The sequence below is a fragment of the Neltuma alba genome, unplaced genomic scaffold (assembly GCF_004799145.2).
Source record: "Neltuma alba isolate B1F8T4 unplaced genomic scaffold, ASM479914v2 tig00012402_pilon, whole genome shotgun sequence".
In the NCBI taxonomy this organism is placed as follows: domain Eukaryota; kingdom Viridiplantae; phylum Streptophyta; class Magnoliopsida; order Fabales; family Fabaceae; genus Neltuma; species Neltuma alba.
Window position 1 is genome coordinate 543957 of NW_021636895.1, and position 27058 is coordinate 571014.

The 27058-nt window shown below is 34.5% G+C and overlaps 4 protein-coding genes across 4 annotated transcripts; 2 read left to right on the top strand and 2 right to left on the bottom strand.

Moving 5' to 3' along the window:
* Nucleotides 1–654: 654 nt before the first annotated feature.
* Nucleotides 655–3393, bottom strand: LOC114726754 (pheophytinase, chloroplastic). Its single transcript, XM_028913446.1, has 6 exons — nucleotides 2947–3393; nucleotides 2124–2235; nucleotides 1946–2039; nucleotides 1650–1827; nucleotides 1501–1570; nucleotides 655–1351 (listed from the first exon to the last, which is right to left on the bottom strand). The coding sequence occupies exons 1-6, from the start codon at nucleotides 3357–3359 to the stop codon at nucleotides 1040–1042; spliced, it is 1179 nt and encodes a 392-aa protein (XP_028769279.1). The 5' UTR covers nucleotides 3360–3393; the 3' UTR covers nucleotides 655–1039.
* Nucleotides 3394–4651: 1258 nt separating this feature from the next.
* LOC114726758 (rRNA-processing protein FCF1 homolog) lies at nucleotides 4652–8434 on the bottom strand. Its single transcript, XM_028913455.1, has 9 exons — nucleotides 7968–8434; nucleotides 7799–7864; nucleotides 7599–7704; nucleotides 7424–7466; nucleotides 7128–7200; nucleotides 6451–6538; nucleotides 5560–5616; nucleotides 5406–5484; nucleotides 4652–5035 (listed from the first exon to the last, which is right to left on the bottom strand). The coding sequence occupies exons 1-9, from the start codon at nucleotides 8036–8038 to the stop codon at nucleotides 5022–5024; spliced, it is 597 nt and encodes a 198-aa protein (XP_028769288.1). The 5' UTR covers nucleotides 8039–8434; the 3' UTR covers nucleotides 4652–5021.
* A 742-nt stretch (nucleotides 8435–9176) lies between these two features.
* Nucleotides 9177–14891, top strand: LOC114726752 (BAG family molecular chaperone regulator 6). The gene is made up of 3 exons (XM_028913442.1): nucleotides 9177–9391; nucleotides 10784–12867; nucleotides 13117–14891. The coding sequence occupies exons 2-3, from the start codon at nucleotides 10855–10857 to the stop codon at nucleotides 14740–14742; spliced, it is 3639 nt and encodes a 1212-aa protein (XP_028769275.1). The 5' UTR covers nucleotides 9177–9391; nucleotides 10784–10854; the 3' UTR covers nucleotides 14743–14891.
* Nucleotides 14892–16021: 1130 nt separating this feature from the next.
* Nucleotides 16022–17194, top strand: LOC114726757 (uncharacterized). The gene has a single exon (XM_028913454.1). It carries the CDS (start codon nucleotides 16120–16122, stop codon nucleotides 16936–16938), a length of 819 nt encoding a protein of 272 aa, XP_028769287.1. The 5' UTR covers nucleotides 16022–16119; the 3' UTR covers nucleotides 16939–17194.
* Nucleotides 17195–27058: the final 9864 nt, after the last annotated feature.

Consider the following 27058-nt stretch of genomic DNA (forward strand, 5'->3'; position numbering starts at 1 on the left):
GAAAAATTACACTCTTTTGTTGCGCAAAAAAAAAAAAACCTCCTTTTGCTGAAATATTTGAACCTCAAGTATAGTCAAGGCGGGGGAAAAAAAAACGTGTGAAGGATTGGATTCATATTTTTCCCCTTTCAGCGGCTAGATTGATTTTTATTTTTGCCAGCAATAGATTGATTGATTAGTTGAAAACTTGAAAGGAAAACAAATAAGATATTTTCTCAGAAAAATCCTAAAAAAATGACTATTGAATCTCAAAATTTCAAATTAAGAATAATGACAAAAATGTGTTGTCATTTATTTTTCGAGTGTAATCTTTTTTTTTTTTTACAGAGTGTGATAACCAATGCTAATTGGAAATTTTAAAATTCAATAATCATTTGTTTTTTAGATTTTCCCTATTTTCTCAGTGTAATAGCACAATTCAATAAAATTACAAATTTTTTAAAAGGAACATTTATCTATACAAATTATAGAATGATATTATTAAATATGTAGATACCAGTCGGTTTTTTTTTTTTATTACGAATCTTAGTAACTAAAAACAAATATAAATAAATAACAATTAGTCTTTTTTCTTCATGGAATTACGAATTTAAGAGTCACTGGCACAATTATAAATTTTAGATTATGCACAAAAAAAAATCAGGGGGAAAAGTAGAACCAAAACATCGTAGGGTAGGTTTTGTATCACAGAAGGCAGCAGAATTCAATAGTAAAAGCTGAAAACTCTTATCGACCGATCAAAACATGATAGTCCCATATTTTATAAAATTATGCTGTACTATACAATGCTGCCAATCTTCCAAAGACGGCATAGATGAAGAACCAACATGATCAATACAGAGATGCCAGGTGCATGGCTAATTCAGCTATTTTTGTTGGCGATATCGAAGAACGTTTCTTATTTCTAACATGTGGACATCCGGTTAAAGCATTTGCAGATTGGATCCCCTCCATTAATGAGGAAGAATAATACATGCTTTTGAAATGTCACTCTAGAAAGGACTCAAGGCTCCAAGCATTTGGCTCAAAGCAAACTCCGCTATGAAGTTGGAAGAGAGGCTAGCCAGGGAAGGAGCTTTTCATGGACGGAGACAGGCCTGTCATCATGAGGGCAATGTCCAACCCCTTCCAGCATAAAGAGTTTAACGTTGGCTTGACGAGAAGGCAATGAAGAGAAGTATTTGCCAACAGGACCATCAATTGGAGTGAATGGGTCTTGATCTCCCCACAAAACTAAAACGGGCAGGGAGATTCTTGGCATCAGCTGCACTGGATTAGGCCCTGGTGGCCCCGTTACTATGGAAACAAAGGCATCCAAAGCCCCCACATCATTTGCCGGTTCTCTAATAATCTGCATATACACAGTCATAATGCCAAGCTATTTATATGTAAACAATCAGGTGCTTCGTTCAATTTTTTATAACTATAAAATGCGAAACAGATCATATTTTGCAACTAAGTTTGATTGAATGGCAAAGGGTCAACACAGTGTAGTATTACCTCCACTAGTTCTTCATCTACAGACTCCTTGTTTCCATACACAGACAATAATATGTCCCTCAAGTTTTCTCTGCACCCAAGCATGCATTATTTTTAGAATGACTATTCTAAAATTTTGAAAGTAATACAGCCCATTTTAGAGAGAATACCTCTGTTTAACACGCTCGAAAATTGCTGAGGCAATTCCCTTTTGCTTCAATAAAAAGTCAATCAGCCAAAGCAAAGGTAATAACAGCTTGATTCTCCAGTCATCAACTATGGCCTTGTTGTTCATACCACCAGCACAATTTAACAGAACGAGTCCTCGAACAAGAGTCTGACTTGAATCTGGTTGGGGACTATGATGCAGAAGTAAGGCATGCAATATGTTTTTGATGCAAATTCTACCGGACTGATCCATTGACACAGAAATAATGATTCGGCTTGAGATCTGTGCCAAACATACCTGAGGCAGCAATAACGCAAGCAAGACTACCAACAGAATTCCCAATTAATACAGTTGGCTTCTGAATAACTTCATCCAAGAAATCCAGGATCAACTGTTTATAGTGAAAACTGAATCAGCATGACATATTTACACTGTGGAAGAGTTAATGTCCAACTAAAACTCAACAAAGAGATACCTCAGCCCATGTTTCCATGGTATACGAGAAGCCCGCAGGCTTATCGGATGCCCCAAAACCAAGAAGATCAACGGCATAAACAGTATAATTGTGAGCTAATGTCTTAATATTCCTGAAAGAGTGCCAAACATGTTGGAAAAATATACGTGAACAAGACTGAAAAGGCTACTCTTGAGTAGGATATATATAAACTGACGAGCCTTCCTCTATCTTGTCCTGTTTCACATCTGAAATATTTAGCGATTCATGTACTGAATGCTCAAACAGAGGAAAGCCAATGACAGAACAAATTGTGTCATCTATCAAAGGAATTATGCTAGTCCATTAGTCCTGACTAGGATATAACGAGTCTAAGAGCCTAGAAGTACGTAAAAGCATACATTTTGGACTAATCCACTTTTGGCTGTCAAATGCCGGGATAATTAATGTTGCTGCAAGCGGATGATCGGTAATTCTAGTCAGGAATCAGATCACTCGAATGATATTAGAACCTTGCTATAAGACGGTGATCGGCAATTCTAGTCAGGAAATATTTCCTAGTATAATTAAATTAAATGTTTTTAAATTAGAAAAGCATCACAAATGGTGATATTTAATTTCAATTTGATGAAAAATGATCCTACTAAGTATGATTTGCAGCAGAAGTGGAACTGTTATGGTTAATCCATAGTCTTCCCATGTGCGAATATTTAGTTTATTTATTGTGGCTATTAACACACCACAAGAAAGTGATAAACATGGATAATAACTTGCAAAAGAAATGGGTGGATGGGAAGCAATATTAACAACAACAATAGATAAACCAGGGCATTCACCCAATTACCTGCGCCAATGAGGAATCGATGCACCGAAGCCATGAACGAGGAGCAGAGGAGGACCGGACTGCGACGACTGAGGTAAATCTAAATCAGAAGAAACAAAGTAATTGATGGCATACTGACCCTTCCACTGCCACTTGCGGCAGTTTTTCTTTAGAACTCCCAAATCCAACACGGTCTCAGCAGCATCGGATGATACTACGGAAGTAGGGGTAGTGGATGAGGCAGAATTGGAGTTGGCGATGACCTTGCGACCACTGTTGAAGACACAAGCGGGAGTGGGAGGCTTGTTTGTGTGAATCTTCCTTCTTGGGGTGAAGAAGGTGACAGTTCTGTGGAGCACAGCCTGGGATGAAGCTGAAGCCTGCGTCTGCAAACGCAAAAGCGCAATTGAGTGACAAGCGTTTGTCGCGCTCATTTTTCTCTTCCGGGCTGTGGCGCGCGCTCCAGCTCTCGTCTCTCGCGCTGTTTCTGTTTTTCCGTTTCTTGTATATAACGGTTTAAATATCAATATTCTTTTTCAGCTCAAAAAAAATATATCAATATTCTTTTTTTTATTTTTATATTACAAAAAATTGTAATATAAGGAAAGATTTAATTAAAAAAACACACACATATATATATACATATTAAAATAAAAATTAATAAAAAGTACAGGTATCTTTAAAATGATTTTTTCTTGAAAGGATAATAAGGAAAAAAAGTAGAAGAAAAAGAACAACAACGAAGAATGAAATTTTAAAATGCCAATTGAAAACCAATTTTTTTTATTAATTTATATAAATTAAAAACTAATCATTTGAAAAATATGTATATTTAATTGAGAGTGAGATCCTCTAAAATACTACCTTTATTTTTTAATATAAGAATTAGTTTGACTTTTAATTTGATCTTAAATATAAAACTCTAATATACTTTATCTCTTATATTTATTTATTTTTTTAAAGACACCTTTGTAGTAATTACATATGTTAAATATTTAATCAAATAACACTTGATTAATTATTATCAAAAAAAATAACACCTGATTTACAATGATATTTTAAGTAAGACAACACTTATTTATTATAAATAACAAACTTAACTGACTTTTTTAATTTGGTCAAATCAATCAGTTAACTCTTATAGTAATGACTGAAGGTAATATTTTATCATCTAGCATTGCGTCCAGCACATTTATAAAGGGTAACTATAGTTTTAGAGCATAATATTTAAATTTGTTGGGAAAACATTTTCGTACTACTTTTAATTGTTTTGATGCAGCGAACACAAATGAATTGGTATGACATTGCTTTCAACCAAAATAAAAGAAAATAATCGGTGTCGAAGACATTATTTTGTTTACACTTTTCTCTTGGTTTGGCTGGTTATTTGTCCATCTTGATACATGATAATCAATAAAATATATATTAAACATTTAAAAAAAAATCTCTCAAAACCCCGTCAACTAACTATTAACTACTACTCAATGTCAGGTATAAATTCATCACATTTATCAATTTTTTCTAAATTACTTCTATTAATATTCTCTTAATCATAATCAAATAAGACAAAAAAAAAGATATTAAAAAAAATAATTATAATATTTTATTTAATTAACTAACTTACCTAACACCCTTAATCTAATCAAATTAGTTAAATAAGTTTGATATTAAGAATCGGAAGAGTATCAAATCAGCAAGGTATTTCTAGGCACTAACATGCTCTAAATTTTCCATACCGAAATATGAAATCTTCAGTATCATCATTTTCAACCGAAAAATATACGTAAAAGAATGATACGTTAAAGAATAGTAGAGCACGATATTAAGTGACGTAAAACATCTATATATGTGTGCGCGCGCGCGCTTGTGATTTTTTTTCCCCCGTTACAACGGAAAACAGATTGAACCCCAAGTCTCTGCTCATATTCCCCCGCCCCCACCCCATCACGAGCCCCAATCCAACCTGAACCGAAAGAAAAATATGGCCACAAAACTAGAAGTAACAAAACATATATTAGGCGAAAAACGAGATTAACTTCGATCAAGCTCCCATCAATGGAGATTCACTTCTATCACTTGCTATGCAACCCAAATAATCAGATTCTTGGAGCTGCATTGAAGGCCACAAATGCGAAATCAGCTCAGTAGAGGTAACTATAGTAAAAATGCCTTTAAAAAAGTGAAGGAAAAAGTCTTAAATTGCCCGGTGGATTAATGATCATTTTCTGGACACTGTTCACTAGAAAATCAGGAACTTGTTCATCAACTACCAAAGTCGTATTTTATTTCATTTAAGAGGACCCCATGAGTTTAGGAGGACTCGGATTGTATCATATTCCAAAAACCTAGACCCCGTTTGGTTTGCCCTTTGCACTAAAGAAAGGCAGTCATTTTCACATGGCAAATCAGATGCGAAATATCTACTAGATACTCATAATTATTATTAGGTTTGTAAGTAAAGCTTTTAAATACATATTTACCTCCCCCAATTGTTGCCTCAGGCAACCGCTCAATTGAATACTTGTGTTTAGTGATATACATGATAGGTACACCAGGAATCTGCAACAAAACCAAGTTCACACACTAGGGTCCAATTTCAACAATGGAAGGTAGAATAACAATTCTTCACTTTACCTTGCGGATCCTTCGCTTCAGGTCTCGATCACATGTTGCAACAATGAAGCACCTAAACTGCAACCAACAAAATGCTTTGTGGTGAATAGGATAAAAAGAACAATGATTAAACAAGCAGCAGATACACATGCCCCGACTCACACTTCAATGAAAGATAGAGAAGGATACCAGTTAACTAATAAAATACAGCATAGGCAATTAAGATTTCTGAAACGTCAGATGATACCAGGAAAACAATTGCCACCCAGACAATATTTACCCATGGAATCTACCATCTACCACTTTCTTAGAAAGATTTTGGGTAGATAAGCACGGAAGAGGATTCTCTCCTCTACTTTTCCAATTCTCTACCCCTCCTCTACCGTCACCTTACATCACAATCACTGGATCTTTTGATCCAATGGTTCATATTTAACATATTATAAAAATAAATATTATCACAATTTTATTTCAAAATGCATTAAATAAATTTAAACTATTAAAACTGTATCTGAAAGATTCACAACTGTATCAAAAAAATTGAAAAAATGTGAACTGTTTACAGTTTTCAGTTTAAATTTATTTATGCATTTAAAATAAAATTATAATAATATTTATTTTTATTAGACTTTTAAATATGATCCATTGGATCTTTAAAGGAAAAGGGAGGGTAGAGCAGGGGAAGGGCGGAGGAGAAATCCCCTTCCGGATAAGCGCACCGCTAAGAGACTCAAACCCTTACCCCCTCCTCTAATGCCCAAGCCAAAGAGGAAAAAAAGACGGTAAGAAATCCTAAATTTCCAGTGATCTCTCAATTAAAGGCTACCAATCTCTGTATAATATATGTTTCACACGCTTGAAATTAACAAATAAAGTCATATTTCCGAATAGAAATTACAAAATAAATCACACCTCAGTAACTCTCTCAACAATGCAATCATCTGCATAGGTCCCCTTGTGAGTACAGGGTAACCTATCAAATCGAGGATCCTTTGCAATCCTGCCACATAGATAGAACAATATTTGATAAATCAGCTACTCAGAAAGTGAACTAGAACAAGGATTAGTTTTTTCCACTACTCAGCTGTGTGATTGCCTGTATGATAAAAATGATTAATAATACACAATGAAAAAGAAGGGTGGCAAAAAACTATGATAAGGAAGAAATAATTAGAGAAATTCACTGGATTAATAAGCTACTATCATTTCATGGTTTCAAAAATGTTCTTTGGTTCATTGTGGCTTAGTCCCTTATTACCCGAAGCTGCAAGTGTCTATCAGCAACCATTAGTGCAACTTTTTTCAAGGAATTAGGAACACGGTCACGTTCAATTCATGCATTTATCATTATGAAATAGACAGGAAATTAAAGATATAAACCTTATGTGAGCAAATTGACGCTTCAACATTGCAAAGGGCAAAGTGGAATTAAACCAAAGCACAAGTAAATAACTCAAAATAGCAAACTCTAAACATGCAACAAACCAGGACATGCTAGGGATGCCAGTAATAATTTTGATCTTACAATTGCAGCTAAAACATGAGAATATACGACAATCAAATATCAAATAATTTATATTAATGTTTACCTGAGAGCCACACGATATTTCTGGCCTAATTTCTCGAGCTCTGCCATCACACAATCTGTGATACAAGGAGTACCTGGATGCCAAAATACACAAAGTTTGAATGTATGAATTGAAAACAAGAAAAAAATTTTATTCAGAAATCAATCAACCAATAGCATCTTTTACCCCCTAAAAGGGCTATAAAAGCAACTTAATCGCTAGTAAACGGATTAGAACCCATGACTCTACTGCCACACATAAAATTCACCAAATGAATAAATTAACAGAGTACAGATAGCAGCCTGCTTAAAACTTACATTTTGCATATAAACAGTCCATCATTCCCTTCTCTAAGTCCAACTGCAGCAAAGAAAAGTTTAAGTAAGACACCACACCATTCCCTTAGATCCACGCGTATAAAGTTAATATAAGCAGAACTACATAGAATGAAAGCCAAGATAAAAGATTAAAAAAGAAAAAAGGCGTACTCACTTTGTTCTGAATGGAGAAATTGATAAAGTTGGTGTCAACCAAAACACGATAAGGGGGTCCCAATTCAGTGTTGTGCGCAAAAAACAGCGACGAAGGATAATAAGGGCTTCATAATAAAAATCAAAACAAATGTCACAAAAATACAAGGTCTCGTAATTATAAAGTTTAACATTCAAAGATCAGTCAGCATGATTGCTTACACGTTTCTGGGCAGCTTTTCCTTGCTAAGGTCCTTCTTCTTAGGGTTCAACACCTCTTCCTTATAGCTGAATTCAGCACAACATAAAATTCATACCCAGAAGAAGATCATAAATACTAAACAACTACGAAACTCCAAGAAGCATGCAGAGGGAAAAATATGTATCTCACTTTTTGATTGCTTTGGCGGTGACGAGCTTCTTCATGACCGCAAACTTGGGGCCTTTTTTCGCTCTACCCATCTCTTTGGTTACACAAGCACAGTGGTGAGATTTACGAGAGAAGATTGCTTCAAGCCTTGCAAACTCCTTGCTTTGTTTGAATCCTGATACGATGCCTTTTGGAAAAGCGATGGGAGAAAGAAAGACACGAACTGGTAAAGCAATGGCGGCAACAGACGACGCGAGTTCAAGACGGTGCTCGACGGCGAAGCAATGAGGGACCGAATCGTTCCAACTCCTCTCTCACCTGCTAGGCGAATAGCGCGATTCTGCAGGAGGGAGTGGTGAAAGGCGTCGCTGAAGTTGGACTTGGATATTGGTGATGAAGAACAGAGGAAGACGATTACTATGGTAAAGAGATGGCGGTCGTACAATGGATCCGGAGCGCAGATAATTCTGGACTTGTGCTAGGGTAGCACTGTAGCAGAGTTTAGCCCTTTCTAATAAAAGGGCTGGCCACTTAGAAAGAGACCCATTTAAAAAAAAAAAAAACTATTTATGGTTTTCCTGTTAACACTGAAATTTCCTTTAAATAAAAACTGAATCAAAAACTGAAAACTAAATTAACTGAACCAAAAAAATTGAATTGAATTCAAGTCAGTTTATTTTTTTTTTAAGCACAAATTCTATTGTAAACAATTCTATTCCAGATACTGTGCATGATGAATAGTAAAAGATCCCAACAATAAATCGTTCCATATCATCAATATCTCAATACACACAACAAATTTTTTTAATACATTACATTATTTAATAAGTTCTTTTATTGCTTTTTTTTCCCTTCTCAGTCTATCCGGGACCATTGTTCCTCTGATTGCTGCTCAGTTTCTGATGAGGTATGATATTTCTTCCTTTCTTCGTGAGGTATGGGATTTCCCAAAGGAGAGTGTCGAGGCGTAGAGTTTGGACTTTGGAGGACATCATGGTTTGTGGATAACAATAGGAGGCCCATCATGCCCCAAAATTGGCCCAAAAATGATTGTAAGGACTCAATTTCTGATCCCATTAGATTAGAGCCAGCGAGCGCATACACGTGGCAGGAAGATCCAAGCGAAAAATCCAGACGATTCCACCAGCAGATGACGCGGGAAAGGTCTGGAAAATGAAGGAAGCAGATTTTTCTCGTCCAAACGGTCATATCTGTTTTCACGCAATGTCCAATATAAAGGACGGATTTTTGTTCCGTTTCTACTATCAAACAAAAGTTTCACAAACAGCTTTGATCGTTTCTATAAACAGCGCTACCAAATTTTGATTCGTGACTTCTGGTTGGTGGATAGATTCTGCATCGATAACTAAGTCATTTGGATCGTGTGGAACCGTGTGGCTGGTGCTTTCCCAACTGCTTTGTTGTTTGATTTCCAGGAAAATACGGTAAGTAATACCTTTCTCTTTCCATTATAATGTCTGGTTGATGAGTAACTTGACATGGTGGGTACAAGTAGAAAACTGAAACCGGGTCAGTCATGTGTTAGATTACAGTTAAGAGGTGGAAACTTTATGTATGTGAGTTTTTATTATTTATTGTTTGCATTTATCATTCAAAATGTTTGCTTTTACGTGTTATTTGGAGTATTTTGAACTTTTTCCTCCCGTTGGAGTTTGGACGAGGTTGAATTTTTTTATGATGTTTAAGTGATTATATTGGATACTGAGAAGTTCTAGGATGAAGAACCAACAGAAATTTTGGAATGATCTGTCGTCCAGAGTAGTTGTTGTCTCCTTATGATATTAAATTAAAAGGCAGAGCCGTGTGAAGCGAGTTACATTTAGTTTCTAGTTTCAAGAAACAAGGTTGTGAGTGTGTGGGATGTGCAGATATGTTGGACAACAATGCTTTAAATTAAAACGAGGAGATCAAATGCAACAGTCTACAACTGTAATCAAGGCTGAGTTATTTATGGTTGTGAACGTGTGGGAAAAGTTAGAGCAATAGTAGTCCTTAACGGTTCTAGACTTCTTACAGAACTAGTCTTCCTCCATTAAAATGGTAAAGAATTGGCCATTTGGTTGACATTATTTATGAAATGATTGTGATCAAGGAATTTTTTGGAATATTTATATTTCCGTCGTCTATTCTCATCAGTGTTTAGTTTGATTTTGCGATAGAATTTTGGTCAGAATGCTGAAGTTTGGGTTAAAAATCCTAAACTGTGATCTACCAAAGTCAATTCTAAGTACACTTTAATTAAAATTTGTTTGTACTTTTGGTGATCCGGTTATTGAAGAGGAAAAAAATAACAATATATTTAAAGATTTGGTCTGTAGCATCGATTAATGTTGCCCATCTAGTAAGATACTACTTCTGGTTTCTAATATAAGACCTTATTTGATTTTTATTTTGATCCTAATTATAAGATTTCAATCTACTTTTTCTCTCATATTTATGTATTTGTTTCTAAAGTAGTCCTTTTAATAATAGTAGTTCTAGTCAAATTTTTTGATTAGTAAAGATATTTTAAGAAGACAATACCTATTTATTGCAAATAACTAACTTAACTTATTTTTTTAATCTCTTTAAATTAGTCAACTAGCTCTTATAATTAGGACTGGAGATAGTAAGATTTTGTTGTTTTTTATTGAAGAAAAAACATATTTTGACTTTATAATTTATTATGCCATTCGGAACTTGTTCACATGTGAATGTCATTTTGTGTAGTCCTTTAACATGTGAATGTCACTGTGTCCCGTTCTTTACCGTAAATCGTGTTTTTAAATTGCTTCCCAGTCATTTATGTTCTTAGTAGTTCTCTTTTTCAAATACAGAGTTTGTGCTTTACTTATTTCATCAATTGAACGGATTAGCAGCCTTAAGTGAATAAACCTGAGAGAACATAATGCCTGCATATAGGATGGACTCACCCCCCTATCAGCGAAACCATATGGCATTCCCTCGTTATTATCAACCTGTTATGGAGGGAATTACCCCTCAAATGAACATGGATCCGCCCAAATCCGCCTCAACTTATGAAAAAGCTTGGCCTTGTATTGGTGGCCATAGTTACCCTACTCCGATGCAATTTTGTTGTGGTGGCCACCATAGATTCCCAGGTTACTGGCCCTACGCACCAGCCTATCCTCATGTCCCAACTTCGTTGCCAGTGTCCTTTTCTGGAGGCTATCCTGCATGCCCAGAACCTTTCTATGTTCCTTATGCCCCTCCACCACACTATACTATGGATGTGCCTAGATATGAATATGATAAATGCATGCCCAGAGAGTATCATTGTTGCGGGTGTCCTAACCATCCTTTGAGCCACATTGAAGGAAATGGCGTGAAGATTGAAGAGCATGAACCTGATGCTGAAAAGAAAGTGAATAATGTCGTGTATCCATTTCAGTTGAAGAATCATCCATGTCCGTTTGTATGGATGCCACCCCAGTACATGGACAATAGAGAGCTTGTAAAGCCTGAGGCAACAGAAGTGGGTGATCAGCTTGATAAAAAGCCTTCTGAGGATGCTAGGGATGATGGACAGGAGCCTAAATCGTGGAACGGATGGTTCCCATTTGACATTAATAGTCTTGCAACCACAATCCAGGATGGCAATGGGAGGAAAAACAGGAACTGGCAGATTGATAATAGCATGACACCGGCTGAGGGTGGAAAAACAAATCGAAATCAGCAAAGTGAAAAAAATAGAAGAGAAATCCCATTTCCTGTCATTTGGATTCCTAACTACAATGTGCAGGAAGGTGAAGGGACGAAAGATCAACAGACCACTTCACCAAATTCTGTTAAAAATTTGCCTTGTGTGCTCAATTCTGCTCCAATATTTTCTTGTCCTAATGGTGATGCTTCAGACAGAAACAATGTGAATGGAAGTGATTTGAAGGTGGGGGATCGTGAAGAGAATATCCCTATCAAGCAAATGGAACTGCAAAGAAGTGAACCTGAGAGCCATGAAAAGAGAGTAAGAGATATTCCTGTAAAGCAAGTAGAAGGAGATGTGACTGGGAAGGAGACTGAAAGCAGTGTGAAAAGACAATCCGGTTCTCCAAAGAAAACATCGAAACTGCCTCCGGTTTGTCTGAGAGTTGACCCACTCCCAATGAAAAAAAATAGTAATGGAACTTCAAGATCCCCAAGTCCCTCAAAGAAAGGTTCTGTAACATCTACAAATGGAACATCCAAGTCATCTACTTCATCTAGCATGTATGACAAGGCTTTGGCCAATGTAGAGTGTCAACGGGCGTCAAACGTAACTGCAGAACCTAAGCCAAAAGAGCGAACTATTGAGGTGGTGGAGATGTCTCGTGAAAAGAAAGATGACGAGCAGAGGGATAGATCTGAGAGCCATGGTTTGATCCAGGCAGATGCGAAACTCCATAAAGATTCAAACACCACTGAGGACGGGAAGCCAATCAAGGAAAGCACTAAAGTATTGGAGAAATCAAGTGAAAAGAAACTTGAGGATCGTATCGGTGGTACTCAGAGTCAAGTAACATCCAACACTAATACTGAAGTCCATAAAAACAGTTCTGCATTAACGAGCATGGGAGATAGCTGGACAAATGGCGAGAAGGTTAATGAAAATGAAACAGAAAGAAAGGCAGATGATATGATTAAAGAGGAAGCAATTGAAGTAATGGATGTAAAAGAGAGAAAGGTTGTGTCAGATGCAGAAGCTGCTGTTTTGATACAAGCTGCTTATCGTGGTTTCCAAATGAGGAAATGGGAACCATTGAAAAAATTAAAGCAGATAGCAGAAATCAGTAAGCATTTGGCTGATGTTAGGGGCAGTATCCAAGCTTTAGAGGCATCTTCCAACAAACAAATCGATGAGAGGGAAAAAGTCACGATTGGAGAGACCATAATGAGACTCTTGTTAAAGTTGGATACTATACAGGTATATATGATGATTCTATCTAAACTTGTTTTAGACGTTTGTTTCATTTTGCATGCTTGCTAGTTAACATGATACAAACCCTTATATTTTAAATTAGGCAAGACATTTTAACAGTAAAATTAGACTCTCATTCTAGTTGGAGAGGGATAAGTAGTTTGGTTTGTTAAATTTAATATGTTTCCTTTTTCTCCATTATTTCCTTTCTAGTTTAGTTCTCACATTTCTATTATTAACTCTATGATCTATCAGGGCCTACATCCAAGTTTTAGGGAGATGAGAAAATCCCTTGCAAGAGAGCTCACTTCCTTACAAGAGAAGCTGGATTCTGTTGTTGTCAAAAAATCTCAGCTGTGCATAGAGGACCCATCTATCGGGAAGCTCATGACTCCCCCAGTTGGCTCAAATGGAGAATGCATGCAAGAGCAACAAGAGAAAGTTCCAATGTCAGGAAAGTATTCTTCTGACAGCATTATTCAAGAAAGCCATGGTTCGATGGAGCAACAAGCAGGAGTAATTGCAGCATCTGGGAATTCTTCCGGCAGCATTGTTCATGTATGTCATGATATGCTAGAGCGGGGTCAAGATCAGCTCTCATTTAAGAATGATAATCCTAGCCATGATAATGAGAAGTTACAATCTGTCGTTCACGGTTTACCTTTTGAGGATGGCAAGTCTAGATTCAGCTCACCAATTGAGCAAGCATTCAATGAGAAACCGGAGTTATTGCCACAAGAAACGGTTGATGAGGCTTTCAACAAATTAAGTAAAGATGAGGCATCTGGTTGCGATATTTCTGAGGTGCAACCCAAAATCAAATCTGAGTTGGAAGGCATTCCCGATGAGGTTAATGAGGTGGACATGAAAGCTTGGGAAGAATTGCCTCGAGGAGTAATTGATGATTTAGAGGTTGATAATATTAATTTTAGGAAGGACAAGGAAAATGAAATTGAAGGGGAAGAAGAGCCACAAATTTCGCAAGTTATTAATGTTTTAGGAGACAATTTTGCACAAAATGAAGAATCTTCGAAGATGCATGAAATGGAGGAGCTGCCAGTTGGCTTATTTGGTGGTGGTGGTGGTGATGATATGACCAATTCTGACAAGCATGAAGAAAGCAGAACTTTCACACAAGTCCTCCAAAGTGGAGAAAAGGAATGTAATCCAGCTCTAATAACCCATTCTTCTTTAGTAGATGATATGTCTAAAGAAGCTCAAGTCATTCAGCTGCATCAGAAACTAGAAGATCAAAAAGAGAATCAATCTAATGGAGAATCAGATGACTGGGTAAAAGTTGAGTATGAGCAGGAGGGACTCAAAGGGGATGTGCCAGAGAATGCGAAGGTTGAAAGTGGGTCAAGCGTGGAAAATGATGAGCAATATGTGACAGCAGCATTCCCAGAAAATGATGGGCACGGAGTAGCCAAGGAAGATGCATGCTTGGAAGTAAATGAAGTAAGTGTTAGGGAAACACCAGAGGAAAAGGTTGCGGTCAAGGAGGCTCAACCTGAGCAGGAAATTAAGGTTGATGCTGAGAACAAAGAAGGTTTGTCAGAGGAAACGTGTGAACAGCGTGTGGCATCACCTCTTTTAAGAGATGTGCACCCTCCCAAGCAAGATGGAGAAATGGATACTGATAAGAACTTATTGGAGGAGAATGAGAAGTTAAGGAAGATGATGCAAAAGTTGCTTGAAGCTGGGAACGAACAATTAACTATAATATCTAATTTGACAGAAAGGGTGAAAGATTTGGAGAAGAAATTGGCCAAGAAGAAGAGAGTGAAGACAATGCATCGCAGGCCCGCAACTTCCAAGCCATCTTTCAAGAAATCACCAAATAATCAGATACAAGAGAGGATTACTAGGGTCACAGTGTAATCTTAAAGGTAAATCTTCCCTGTAGATGAACATAACATATAAGAGGGGGTGTGAGTTTCGTTGTGCTGATAAATATGTAATGTTCTTTTGTGCATAAAATGTGAAGTCTTTGTTCTTGCATTTCAATTTATGTTTCAGTTTCGATAGATATTTTATAAGCAGCGCGAGTTTGCTACAAGCTTTGATTTAATTGCTTTTTTTCGTTTTGAATGCTTCGAAGATTATTCATTCAGAGGTTCAGGTCTTCCTCATATGCCAATTAAGGAAAATTATTCACTCAGAGTATGACTATGAGTATGGATTAGCTACTGAGACTCTATTTTAATACTATTTTCTGTGTGTATTCACATCACTATATTTATAAAGTATATGTAACATGTTGTAATTTGATTAGAATGCCATTTGATAAATCTCCTGCTACATGTTCCTTCTCTAATACCATTTGTCCAAGTCAGTATGATTTGAAGTGAAAGAACGCATGCAATTTAAAAAGTTCAATGCACAAGCACTAGTATGAGAATTGATGAAAATAACAAGGATTAAAGATATGAGCTCCCCACCTTAAATATCCAAATTCATGATTACAAAATGATTTATGTTTATAATTAAAACCAAAAATATGTTTAATTATAATGAGGGAAAATTATGTGAAATGAATTATCCAAATTCATGTTTCTATAAAAAGTTCAATGCACAAGCACTAATATGAGAATTGATGAAAATGACAAGGATTAAAGATATGAGCTCCCCACCTTAAATATCAAACTTAATGATTACAAAATGATTTATGTTTATAATTAAAACCAAAAATATATTTAATTATAATGAGGGAAAATGTGAAATGAATTATCCAAATTCATGTTTCTATTAACTCAATAAAATAATTTCATTTTATTTATATTTCAAATATATTGAGTGAAAAAATTGAAATAATTTCAGTTTTTAATTTTATAATTGGTTCGAATGTATCTACTTCGTTTGGTGGGAAAATGTGGGCCTGAGCCTATTTTCCCTCAGATTATTCGTTCAGGCCTGCAGGGTAAAATATAACTAAAAAGACTTCAAGAGATTTACTTTTAAAAACACTACCAAAAATATTGAGCTTAGGACTAAGCTAACGGCCCGGCCCGGCCCGGCCCAGTATACCAAAACGAGTTCATCTCACGCTTTTCCCTCGTCTCAAAAGACCGTTACGTACAATAGGATCCTCTTTCTTGCCCCCGCTCCCGCTCTCGCTCTCGTCTCATTGTCTCTGAGAATCCTGACCGTTAATTCTTCTTACTCCTTCTTTGAATTATCTCAGCTCTTGATTTCGCCGGCAATTGGAGGAATATGGCAATAGAACCTCCGCTCTGAAAGAAAAAGAAAGAGCGCACAATGCCGGAGTCGCTGTTATCGAAGAGGGATCAAGTCTTGGAGATCAACTTGATCTCCGCACAAGATCTCAAACCGCCTGCGTCACCTCGGCGAAGGTTGCAAACCTACGCCGTCACCTGGGTAGACCCTTTCACAAAACTCCGAACCCGTGTCGATCAAATCGGCGGCGAGAACCCTACCTGGAACGACAAGTTCCTCTTCCGCGTCTCGCCCCAGTTCCTCGCCAGCGAGACCTCCGCAGTCTCCGTGGCCATCTACTCCGTTGGTCTTCTCCGCGATCATTTGATCGGCACCGTTCGGTTTCTCGTCAGTAACATTCTCCGCTCCGCCAGTGATAGCGACGGCGACTCTATCAGGACCCCTTCCTTTTGCGCGCTGCAGATACGCCGTCCCTCGGGGAGTTTCCAGGGCGTCATGAACATTGGTGCGATGGTGTTAGAAGGCTCGGATTGCCCGGCATTGAATGGAATTTCAGCGATAGGGTACAGGGACCTCATGGGAGAGAAAGCCCACCACCGCGGGAAACACTACGATGAGAAGAAAAAGTCGAAATCGAAGCACGCAGACGAGCTGTCCAGCGAATCTTGCGAGAATTCTTGCGCCGACTCTATGGATTTATCGGATGACGCGGAATCATCAACTTCATCATCGTCCTCAGCCTCAACAGCGTTGAAAGATTGGAACGGAGTGCGAGAATTGGCGGGAAACAAGGGTCTGAAGTCACCAGGATTCTTGTGTGGTTTGTTGACTCAAAGAAGGTTCCATCTGAGCTCGACGAACCTGTATATGAGCTCCGAGACCGGAGACATGGAAATGTAAAGAAACACCCATGCCGTATATGAAATTTTGATCAACACGGACTCGAAAGTAATGCAGATGGACGCTGCAGAGAATCGTTTGAATAATAGAGATGTTTGTGGTCGGTGAAACCTTCTCTTTCTGTGTCCTCCTTTCACATTTAGCTTCTGTGCTGTGTTTTCTGGATTTGAGCTCCCTCTTGTTCTGTAGTGTCCGACTACGTTGTGAATTTCTTGCTTGGTTGCTGGCTTTTCATTCCAAATTTCCAAATTTTAGTGTTCGAAAGGATATAAAATATAGGATAAATCGATCTTACAAATCTATTCAACTCTTTCGATGAAAAATGCGGCAAGCAAATTTTGTTTTGAAAAAATCGATTATTTAATGTGAACCCATTGTGGGGAGGATTAATGCTTCTCAAGACTGTGAGTTAGGAAGTATACGTTATCACTGACCCATGCATGCTTCCTTTGAAGGATTTTACACTGAGTAATGAGTATGAGTTCAATTAGAAAATTTATGGATGATTTTTGCAATGCGTAACCCTCCTCTGACTTTAAAATTCCTTGAAAATTTATCTCACTTAACGGGAATTTGAATTTTGGCCAAAAAACGGGAATTTGAATAATAAAATAATAAAGGGGGAAATGTCCAAGTTGTTGATCATTTTTCAACTTGTTTGGGAGGAAATTAGGGAACTGGGTTTGGGCCCTGGTTCACTTAGACCTGTCATCTGGAACAAAAACTTTGGATGATCAAATCTAAGGTCCAAACCAAATTGAGGTCGTGGACCGAAATGAACTTTACGTGAAACGTTATTAGAAAAAACGTAACATACAAATTATATGAGCAAAATTTATATTTTTAAAATTAACGTTGTTGAAGTGCAAAATACATGTATATAATATACGAGAGAAATTGCATGCTCCCTCTGTTAATATAAGAGATAGTTGACTAATTTGAATAGATTAAAAAAATTAGTTAAATTAGTTATTTGTAATAAATAAGTCTTTTTTTTTTAAATATCTTTACTAATCAAATATATTAGCTATAACTATCATCATTAAAAAGATTATCTTTAAAAAAATAGATAAATATAAAAAACAAAGTTAATTAGAATTTTATATTTAGAATCAAAATAAAAATCAAATTAACTATTCTATTCAAGATCAGGACTAATATCTAATACACAAGGGATCGGATATTGAAGGTTGTAAGGATGAGCTGGGGTGCAAGTAAAAATAACCCGCAAGGATATAAATAAAATCATTCAATTACTATTATTTTAGATTTCTGTATAAATTGATTCAATGGGAACAACGGATCGTCCTTTGAGAAGACGAACGAGACGTGATGCAAAAATGTTCAGGATGGTGGCATGGTACACGTTCTAGGCCCTGCGCATCTCATCAGGTTATTGCCATCTCATGTTTTAATTATAAAACATTATTTATAGTTTACAAATAAAATCTTATAAGTACGACCGGAAATAATAATAAACAGGAAAAATTTTTGATAGTAGTAATGAATTTAAGATAATTTTGTATCTAAAACTATTTTCTCGTTTTCTTTAAAGCCAAGACGTTCATAATTTACAAATAGGACAATGTGTTTTCGTTTATTTTATGTTTCTGTTTTAAATGACAGATTCATTTTACCTAACAGGTAGCTTGTTTGGATTAACATAGATAGAAGTGGTTTTTATTTGACTTTTAAACAGTAAAGCTGGGATAAAAATTAATTAATGTAAATATGTTATGCAATTTAGGTTCAATAAGTTTTTTTATAAAAAAATCAATTTAACGTAAACAAGTTTAATTTATGTGATATATTGAAATTTTAATTTTAAAATGTTCACATAGAAAAAAGCTAAAACTTAAAAATTAAGAAAACATTACTTTAACTGTAAAGCGGTTTTTGAACTGATTTGTCAGACACTTTTTTTTTTCCATTCACTTCTGAAACTTTCTGACTCCGTTTTCTTGCAGCCGTCAGCTCCGAGGACTAAGCAATTGAAATGTGACCCTTTCCTGTGCAGGCAATTAACTCAAATAAAGTGACAAAGTCACCCAAAAGATTAACATGAAATTAAATAATTGGTTTGGTGCTTCACACACTCACATGTGCATTATAAATAAAATAGAAAGTAGAGTAATCTAAATACTTTCTCAATTTGATGGGAATAAAATGCGATACACACAAAAATTAAAATATTAATGGAATAGCATTGTCGGTATCATTTGAACCAAACGGCTCCTATTTGAATCATAAACTTTTGTTATATATGCATGTGTGTCCACAAAATAATTAAAACTGTCACCTTCTCGTTTCCGGTTTGGTATAAAATAATTAACTAAGTGCACCATGATGCTGCCGCCATATGCTTTTTGTAGATATCCCAATTTATTTATTACTAATCAGTAATATATTGTGTCACTTTCGCCCTCTTCTTTCCAGCCAAAACGCTTTTGCTACTTGATATGCTCTCATGCATATATACCATCCATGATTTTTTTAAAATATGTTTATTTCCCAATATAGTCTAGTGATTTTTCAAACCTATTCCACGACAAAAAAACATTATCCGGCCAACTCATCAGGAATTTATTTATTTATTTATTATTCCCACTACTTTTTTTCGGGGAAAAACATTTCAATAAGTGTCTCCACAAAAGGTCTGTTAGATTTTTTTTTTTTTAATTTTATCGGATTCTGATAGAAATTAAAGCATGCTTGACTGGATACAAGGAATTAAGAAAAGGTAAGGTTTGAGTCTGGCAAGTTTGGTAGGCTAAGTTATTTTTTTCCTCTTGAAAATAAAGAACTGCTTCTATAGTTTGAGGGATGAGGGATCCAACTTTCTCTCTCTCATAGTACCTCCAATCTTTAATATAAAATCTTATTTGATTTTTATTTTCGTAATAAATATAAGATTCTAATTCACTTTGTCTCTCATATTTATATTTTTTTTTCACGATAGTTCTCCTAACAACAATAGTTATAGCCAATACACTTAATTAGTAATGATATTTTAGAAAAAACAACACATATTTATTACAAATAACTAATTTAACTTCTTTTTTTAATCTCTTCAAATTAGTCAACTAGCTTTATAATTAGGACCGGAGGTAGTATTTTGTTGTTTGAAAGTTATATGATAAGTGGGTGAATTATGACCCCAAAAAAAATCGACTCCAAATGCAAACCAGACATCAAATTGTTTAGCTAACAAGTAATCCTCCATTGACGACATTGTTGCCACTCTGATGTGTTTTGCGCAGTAAATAAAGCGAAAGATATAAAGCGTCTTAAATAATTAATCATGATAATTAGCAGTGCAACGCAGGATCTACAAAATCATCTAATTTGATGTCCTGGCCGACTATATGGTTTTGAAATGTAATACATTTAGAGGGTTTTTAAATGGAACATTAAATGTAACAATCGACTCATTGAAAGAGTGTAGCAGGAAAACCAAAGAGCATAATTAATTAATTAATTAGCGCATTTTATTGATAAAAAAATTCAGTGATCGCGTCACTATCCTAAACCTGCCTAGTAGCCAATGCTAACTCCTTCCATATGACTTCAAATATTGAACTATTTTCTTTTATATTTCGGAAAATCCCACTGAAAAAAAAACAGGAAATTATAAAATCTTTAAATCAGAAATTCTTACGAAAACATGTTATTATTTACTAGTGTTATTAAAACCTGTTGAAATGGAAGAAACAATCTTGATTTATGATCTAGTAATTTTCATGTTCATTTTATGAAATTTTCTTTTTATTTTTTTCTCCCCTCATCAGTAGAGTTTGGATGTCATATACATATATATATATTTTACAATTCCATATAACATTATAGAAAACAAAAATATGAATGAGTATAAATAAAAATAATAATAATTCTCCGCACATTATGTTAAATTTAGAAAATAAAGCTCATTATTTAATTTATATTATAAATGGTGCTATAGTTTAATATAAATTTTATCTTGACGATGATTAATCATTCCCACGGCTATTTTTTAATGATAAGCATCCCCTTTCCTTTGTTATTATATTAATAACAATACAATACTCTTTCTTGTTCTTAATAGACAAGCTAATTGAAAAGATGGACTTGATCCTAAATGTAGTGCCTTGATTATATTAATAACAATACAATACCCTTTTTAACAAGTGAGGATTCGAACTCCCGCCCTCAAAGAGCAGAGACTCGTCTCACTTGTGACCTAGCCAGTCACTACTAGGCCAGGAGTATTCGGGTATTAAAAAAGATGATTATGGTATTTTAGGAAAAATATGTCACATTTCTTATAAGTAACTAACTTACCTAATTTCTTTAATCTAATCAAATTAGTTAAATGGGTCTTATATTAAGGACCGGAGGAGTATTTATTTATTACAAATCTACCTTCGAAGTCCTTTTGGAAAAAAAATTGTCTAATTATGGAATTTTGGAAGTAAAAACATGAAAAAGGAGAATGCACGGATTATTAGTGGTGAGCTCTTGAGGTCCTTGGAGAGCAGTGAGCTGTCGCTTTTATGTGGTGGCTCTTCTTTCGTCCCCCAAGTCACCTGAATGGTGCTATTTTCTGCCACACAAGTGCATTAAAGAGCAGCCTCAACTGAAAATTACCTTACATGAAGTCAACTCAGCGGATCAAGTACGCTAAATAAAAGTTCAAATTCACGGACAATAATTTCCTGACAAGAAAACTATATCAATTCAATGAGAGCCGATGCGTCAAGCAGGCTTTCCAGAACATGCAGGTCTCAATCTGCCCCCCGGCCCCCCAAAAAAAGAAAAAGTGAAAAAAAACACTTCTAAGAGCCTGTCAATGAAGAAATTTATTAATTTAAACATTTTGCAAGCCATCGTTGAGATTGTGTTCCAGTTTTCCTTCAAAAAATTACAACTATGTTTGATAAAAATAAATATAATTCTTTTAAATACAATTATGTTGATAAAAAAATATAATTCTTTTAAAAATCTAGGCCTTCTTGGCGTCTTTGATATGAAAGGATTTCTTTTCTATATTTTTTGTTATCACCTCATAAACACCAATTTTTAATCATGCCCTATTTATTTAAGAGTGTAAAGGACATTTTCCGTCCTGAAGTTGTATTTTCCATTTCAATTATATTATATTTTATTTTGTTTAACTCTCTATATTGTAAAGGAGCCCTTTGTAATATCTCCTCTACAATCTAATAATAAGCGTAGCGAAAAAATGTGATAGTAATTAAACATTTTTCCGTATTATAAACAATACAACTTGAAATAATTACGTTGAATGATTTAAACCTTTGGAGATATCTAATACTACCTCCGGTCCTAATTATAAGACCCAGTTGACTTATTTGAGGAGATTAAGGAAGTAAGTTAAGTTAGTTATTTGTAATAAATAAGTGTTGTCATTCCTAAAATATCCTTGCTAATTAAGTGTATTGGCTAGAACTATCATTATTAGAAGGATTATTTTGGAAAAAAATGCATAAATATGAGAGACAAAATGGATCGAGGTCTTATAATTAGGACCAAACAAAAAGTCAAACGGGGTCTTATAATAAGGACCGGAGGTAGTATATATATATACTCCTCCGGTCCTTAATATAAGACCCATTTAACTAATTTGATTAAATTAAGAAAGTTAGGTAAATTAGTTAATTACAAGAAAAGTGACACATTTTTCCTAAAACACCATAATCATCTTTCTTAATACCTCTCTCCCTCTTCTACTTGATTATGATTGAGGGAGTATCCATTGGGGTAATTTAGAGAAAATTGATAAATATGAGAAATGGGTCTTATATTTAGGACCAAAACCAACTTAAAAATTGGGTCTTATATTAAGGACCGGAGGAGTATATATATATATTCAGCACATCACATGTGAACCTAGATTAGTACTACCTCCAGTTCTTAATATAAAATCTTGTTTAACTTTTATTCTAGTCCTAAATATAAGACCTCAATCTACTTTGTTTCTCATATCTATATATATATTTTTCTAAAGTAGCCTTTCTAACAATAATAGTTCTAGTTAATATACTTGATTAGCAAGGATATTTTAGGAAAGACAATACCTATTTAGGATAAATAACTAACTCAACTTACTTCTTTAATCTCCTCAAATTAATTAACTGACTCTTATAATTAAGAAAGAAGGTAGTAGTTTTTAATGATTATTTAGATCCCAATTTACGTTGGTTTTAAACGTTGCACCAAAACACGCCATGCACCGCAAAATGAAAAGATCATGCAGAGTAAAGAATTTTTTTTTTAAAAAAAAAAAGAAGGAGCAAAACGACACTAGGGGGCAGATGCGGCTCATTTGGATAGTAATGATGATTGACAGGTTGAAATCAAAGTCAGCAAAATGATGATGAAGTTTAAGAATATAAAACAAGTATTTGGCTTAATTATGTTATAGTTACAAAACAAAACAACTAAGATCGACATCATTTTCAACATATCTGGCCATACACCTAGGAAAAGGCATCGCAAGCTTTGTTTTATTTCTTTTTTTTTTTTCTTAATTGTCAAATATATCTGCTCTTGTAATTTTAATGCACTAAATTTAATGTGTGTGGAAATGGAATGTTTAGGACTGTACAAAAACCCGATAGTCCAGTATGGTTCAGTCCAACCCAAGCAAATCCGGTCTAAAAAAAATTGGCCTGAAACAAAACTGGACCAGACTGGTATTATTGGGCTGGACTAGACTAGGGACTGGCTCCTCACTCCTCGAACCAGTTGATCCAGTCCAGTCTAATCGGGTTTTTTAAAATTATTATTTATAAAATTTTAATCTGATTTAATTTTTTATATAAGTTTTTTGTCTATTCAAATAATCAAGATTTATCTATTAACTTTCTAAGTAATGAGCATGCGTATATATTTTCTACAATATAAGATCTATATTAATGAGGATTAATTAATAAAACATGACATTATTGGGAAATTGAAAGGGAATGATCAAATTTGATAAACTTTGGATTAAAATATGTGTAAAATTTTATATAATAAGTTACAATCTTGCCTCCTATTAAAAAAAAATTTAAAAAAAATAAATTTAGGTCTTAGACTCCCTGGACTGGTCCAGGCAGTCTAGAGGACTAAATCCAGTTTAATCCGACCTTGGGTTGGTACTGAACTGAAGTAGACCTCAGGCTGTCTTTTTCAACTCTGAGGTCTTTACTGAACTAGACTTCGGGTTAATAACAAACCCGATCCAATCTAGTCTATACATGCTCAAATGCTCATGGCGGCCTGCTTTGAAAGAGGCAATAGTACTTCCACTTTAGTGGAGCTCCCACTACCTCAACTTTTTTTTCAGTTTTATTTCTTGCAACACTTGCACTTATCTAATTTAATTTAAAATATTCTTATTAGTGTCAAATTTATAAAATATCCTTAACAAACTAGTAATAATTAACAATATAATAAATAAAATATTCGTCGAATTTAATTAATTCTTATATTCTTGTATACATTCTGTTCCTTTAGTTAATCTTCTTCATGTTCAAAGGCCGTGCTATTCTATTCTGTTTGGCATTAGTCTAAATGATGAAAGTGGAGTCGGCCGTGGATAATAATTATACTTTTAAAGTTCCATGAAAAATAGTGACTATAATATAAATACCCATAACATACTTGTCAAAAATGGTTATAAAGTCTGGGAAAAATCTGCTGCAAGCATTTATAATTTCACCTAAATTTTAATAAGATCCCTGTGGTTTTTTTTTCCCCATGAGGTTCATATAGTTTCATTTGTTTTTAATCAGGTTGATGTAGTTCTTTACAAGGTTTTCATAGTTTTAAAACGAGGTCCTTGAAATTTTAGGTGACTGATAATAAGAAAAAATTACAGGAACTTGATTAGAAATTATATGAAATTATAAGAACATAATAAAAAATTACAACAACCTAATTAAAAATAAGTAAAGCTATAAAAATTTTGCAAATTGATTTTTTTTTTTAATTTCATTCCTATCCAATGTGGGACTGGGGCATCTTGCCTATTTCAAATCACAGGACGAAAGTCAACTTATTTTAATTTGATGGTTTTGTTAGACTACTCAAAAGCCACCCAGGTTGTGGCATTTCCAGTTCTAATTATAAAATTTTATTGATAGCTTCATAATTAATTACTATTTTTGATACTAATTATTATGGTTCAATTATAATCTATAAATAAAATTTTATAATTAAGATCCAGAAGAACTATTTAATTATGGGGCTCTCGGCGCAGTTTGGTGGTGATGAAGATCCACGTACTATTAATTAATCAGGGTTGCTTCTTCTGGTAATCTTTATCATACGTGGGATTCCATGATTTGTGACTTTGGGTTAAAGACAGTTGTTTTCCGTTATGTGCAGCTTTTGCTTTGTAAATTCCGCATATTGCCCGGTACATGTGTATCTATATATATAATTATATACACACAAATATATGCAATGAAATTTTATTTAACTTTTATTTTACTTTTAAATATAATATTTTAATTTATTTTGTCTCTTATATTTATTTATTTTTTATAAGATAGTTTTTGTAATAATGGTAGTTTTATTCAACACACTTGATTAACAAAAATATTTTAAGGAAGATAATACCTATTTATTACAAAGAACTAACTTAACCAATTTTTTAATATATTTAAATTAATCAGCTAGCTCTTATATTAAGGACTAGAGGTAGTATTATTTTTTATTTATAAATTATGATTTTTTTAGTTTTAGCCATTTAAATTTTAAATCATTGTTTTTGTTTTTTTTTTAGTTGACTTTATTTTGGTTCACTAAAAGATTTTTTATTCATAGAGCAACTGCTAAAACCAATCAATTGAGGTTAAATTTCAGGAACAAACATTTTTTATTTCAAATTCCAGTGATCAAAACCACTTGCTTCAAATTTGAAGGTTTAGAAATGGTATTAACACCTCTTTTTAATTAGATGTATGATATCAGATGAAATAAAAAAATATAAAATAAGAATATTTATACATAATGATAAATAAATTTTAGTTAAAATGCAATCAATATTACATGCCTCAGTTATTGCACCACATCACGAGATTTTTATGCATCGAGCAAAAATGAATAGCATAGCCAGTTCCAAACTGCTTTACATGTGTGTATGTATATAAATTTACTGTAAAAAATAAAATAAGTACGACCGTATAAGAATATATTTGAATACACATAGGGCTGAGCAATGGGCGGGCTGGGCTAACCCGAAGGTTAGCCCATAGCCTGCCCATTTATTCATAAATGGGCATGGACTAACCCATAACCCGGTAGTAGCCCATATTAAATGGGCTACGGGGCAGCCCGTTTGGGCTGACCGGGTTATGGGGTAACCCATTTATTTTTTTAAATTTTTTTTCAGTATAATTATTTTATATATGTAACCTTATGAAGCTGTCAATAAATTTTGCATGCCAAATAGCAAATCAAATATGAAATAACATTAACCATATTCAATCACACAACCTCACTTAGATTCGCAAACAATTAAAGTCTGATAAAATTATAAAAATAGTCACCAATCATAAAGTCTCATAAACTTTGAAAGTTCCAACTTTTTACCTAAAGGATAAAATAAAAACTTAGACAAGTATGAAGGTTTGATAAAATATGAATGAGAAACAATATCATCAATTAAATGAAGAATAAAAATATTTTAAAAAACTTAAAACTTAAATGGGCAGGTATGGGCAGCCCAATACCTTGCCCATAGCCCAACCCGTTTAATGGGCTACCCCGCCCATTTAAGCCCGCCCGTTTATAATCTCTTATTTGGGCTAATTGGGCGGGCTTAAATGGGCAAAAAATTCATGGGTTATGGGCGGGCTAGCGGGTAATGGGTTTATTGCTCACCCCTAAATACACACGTAGCGGCTAATAATATTAAATACTCCTCTGATCCTTAATATAACATCTATTTAGCTAATTTGATTATATTAAAAAAGTTAGGTAAATTAGTTAATTATAAGAAATATGACATTTTTTTTTTAAACATCATAATCATCTTTATAAATATCCTTCTAATTTTGTGTATTCTGGAGATAAAAGGAAGAGAGAAAATAACTATAAATCATGAACAGTGTGGTTTACCTTTCGTGTTTAC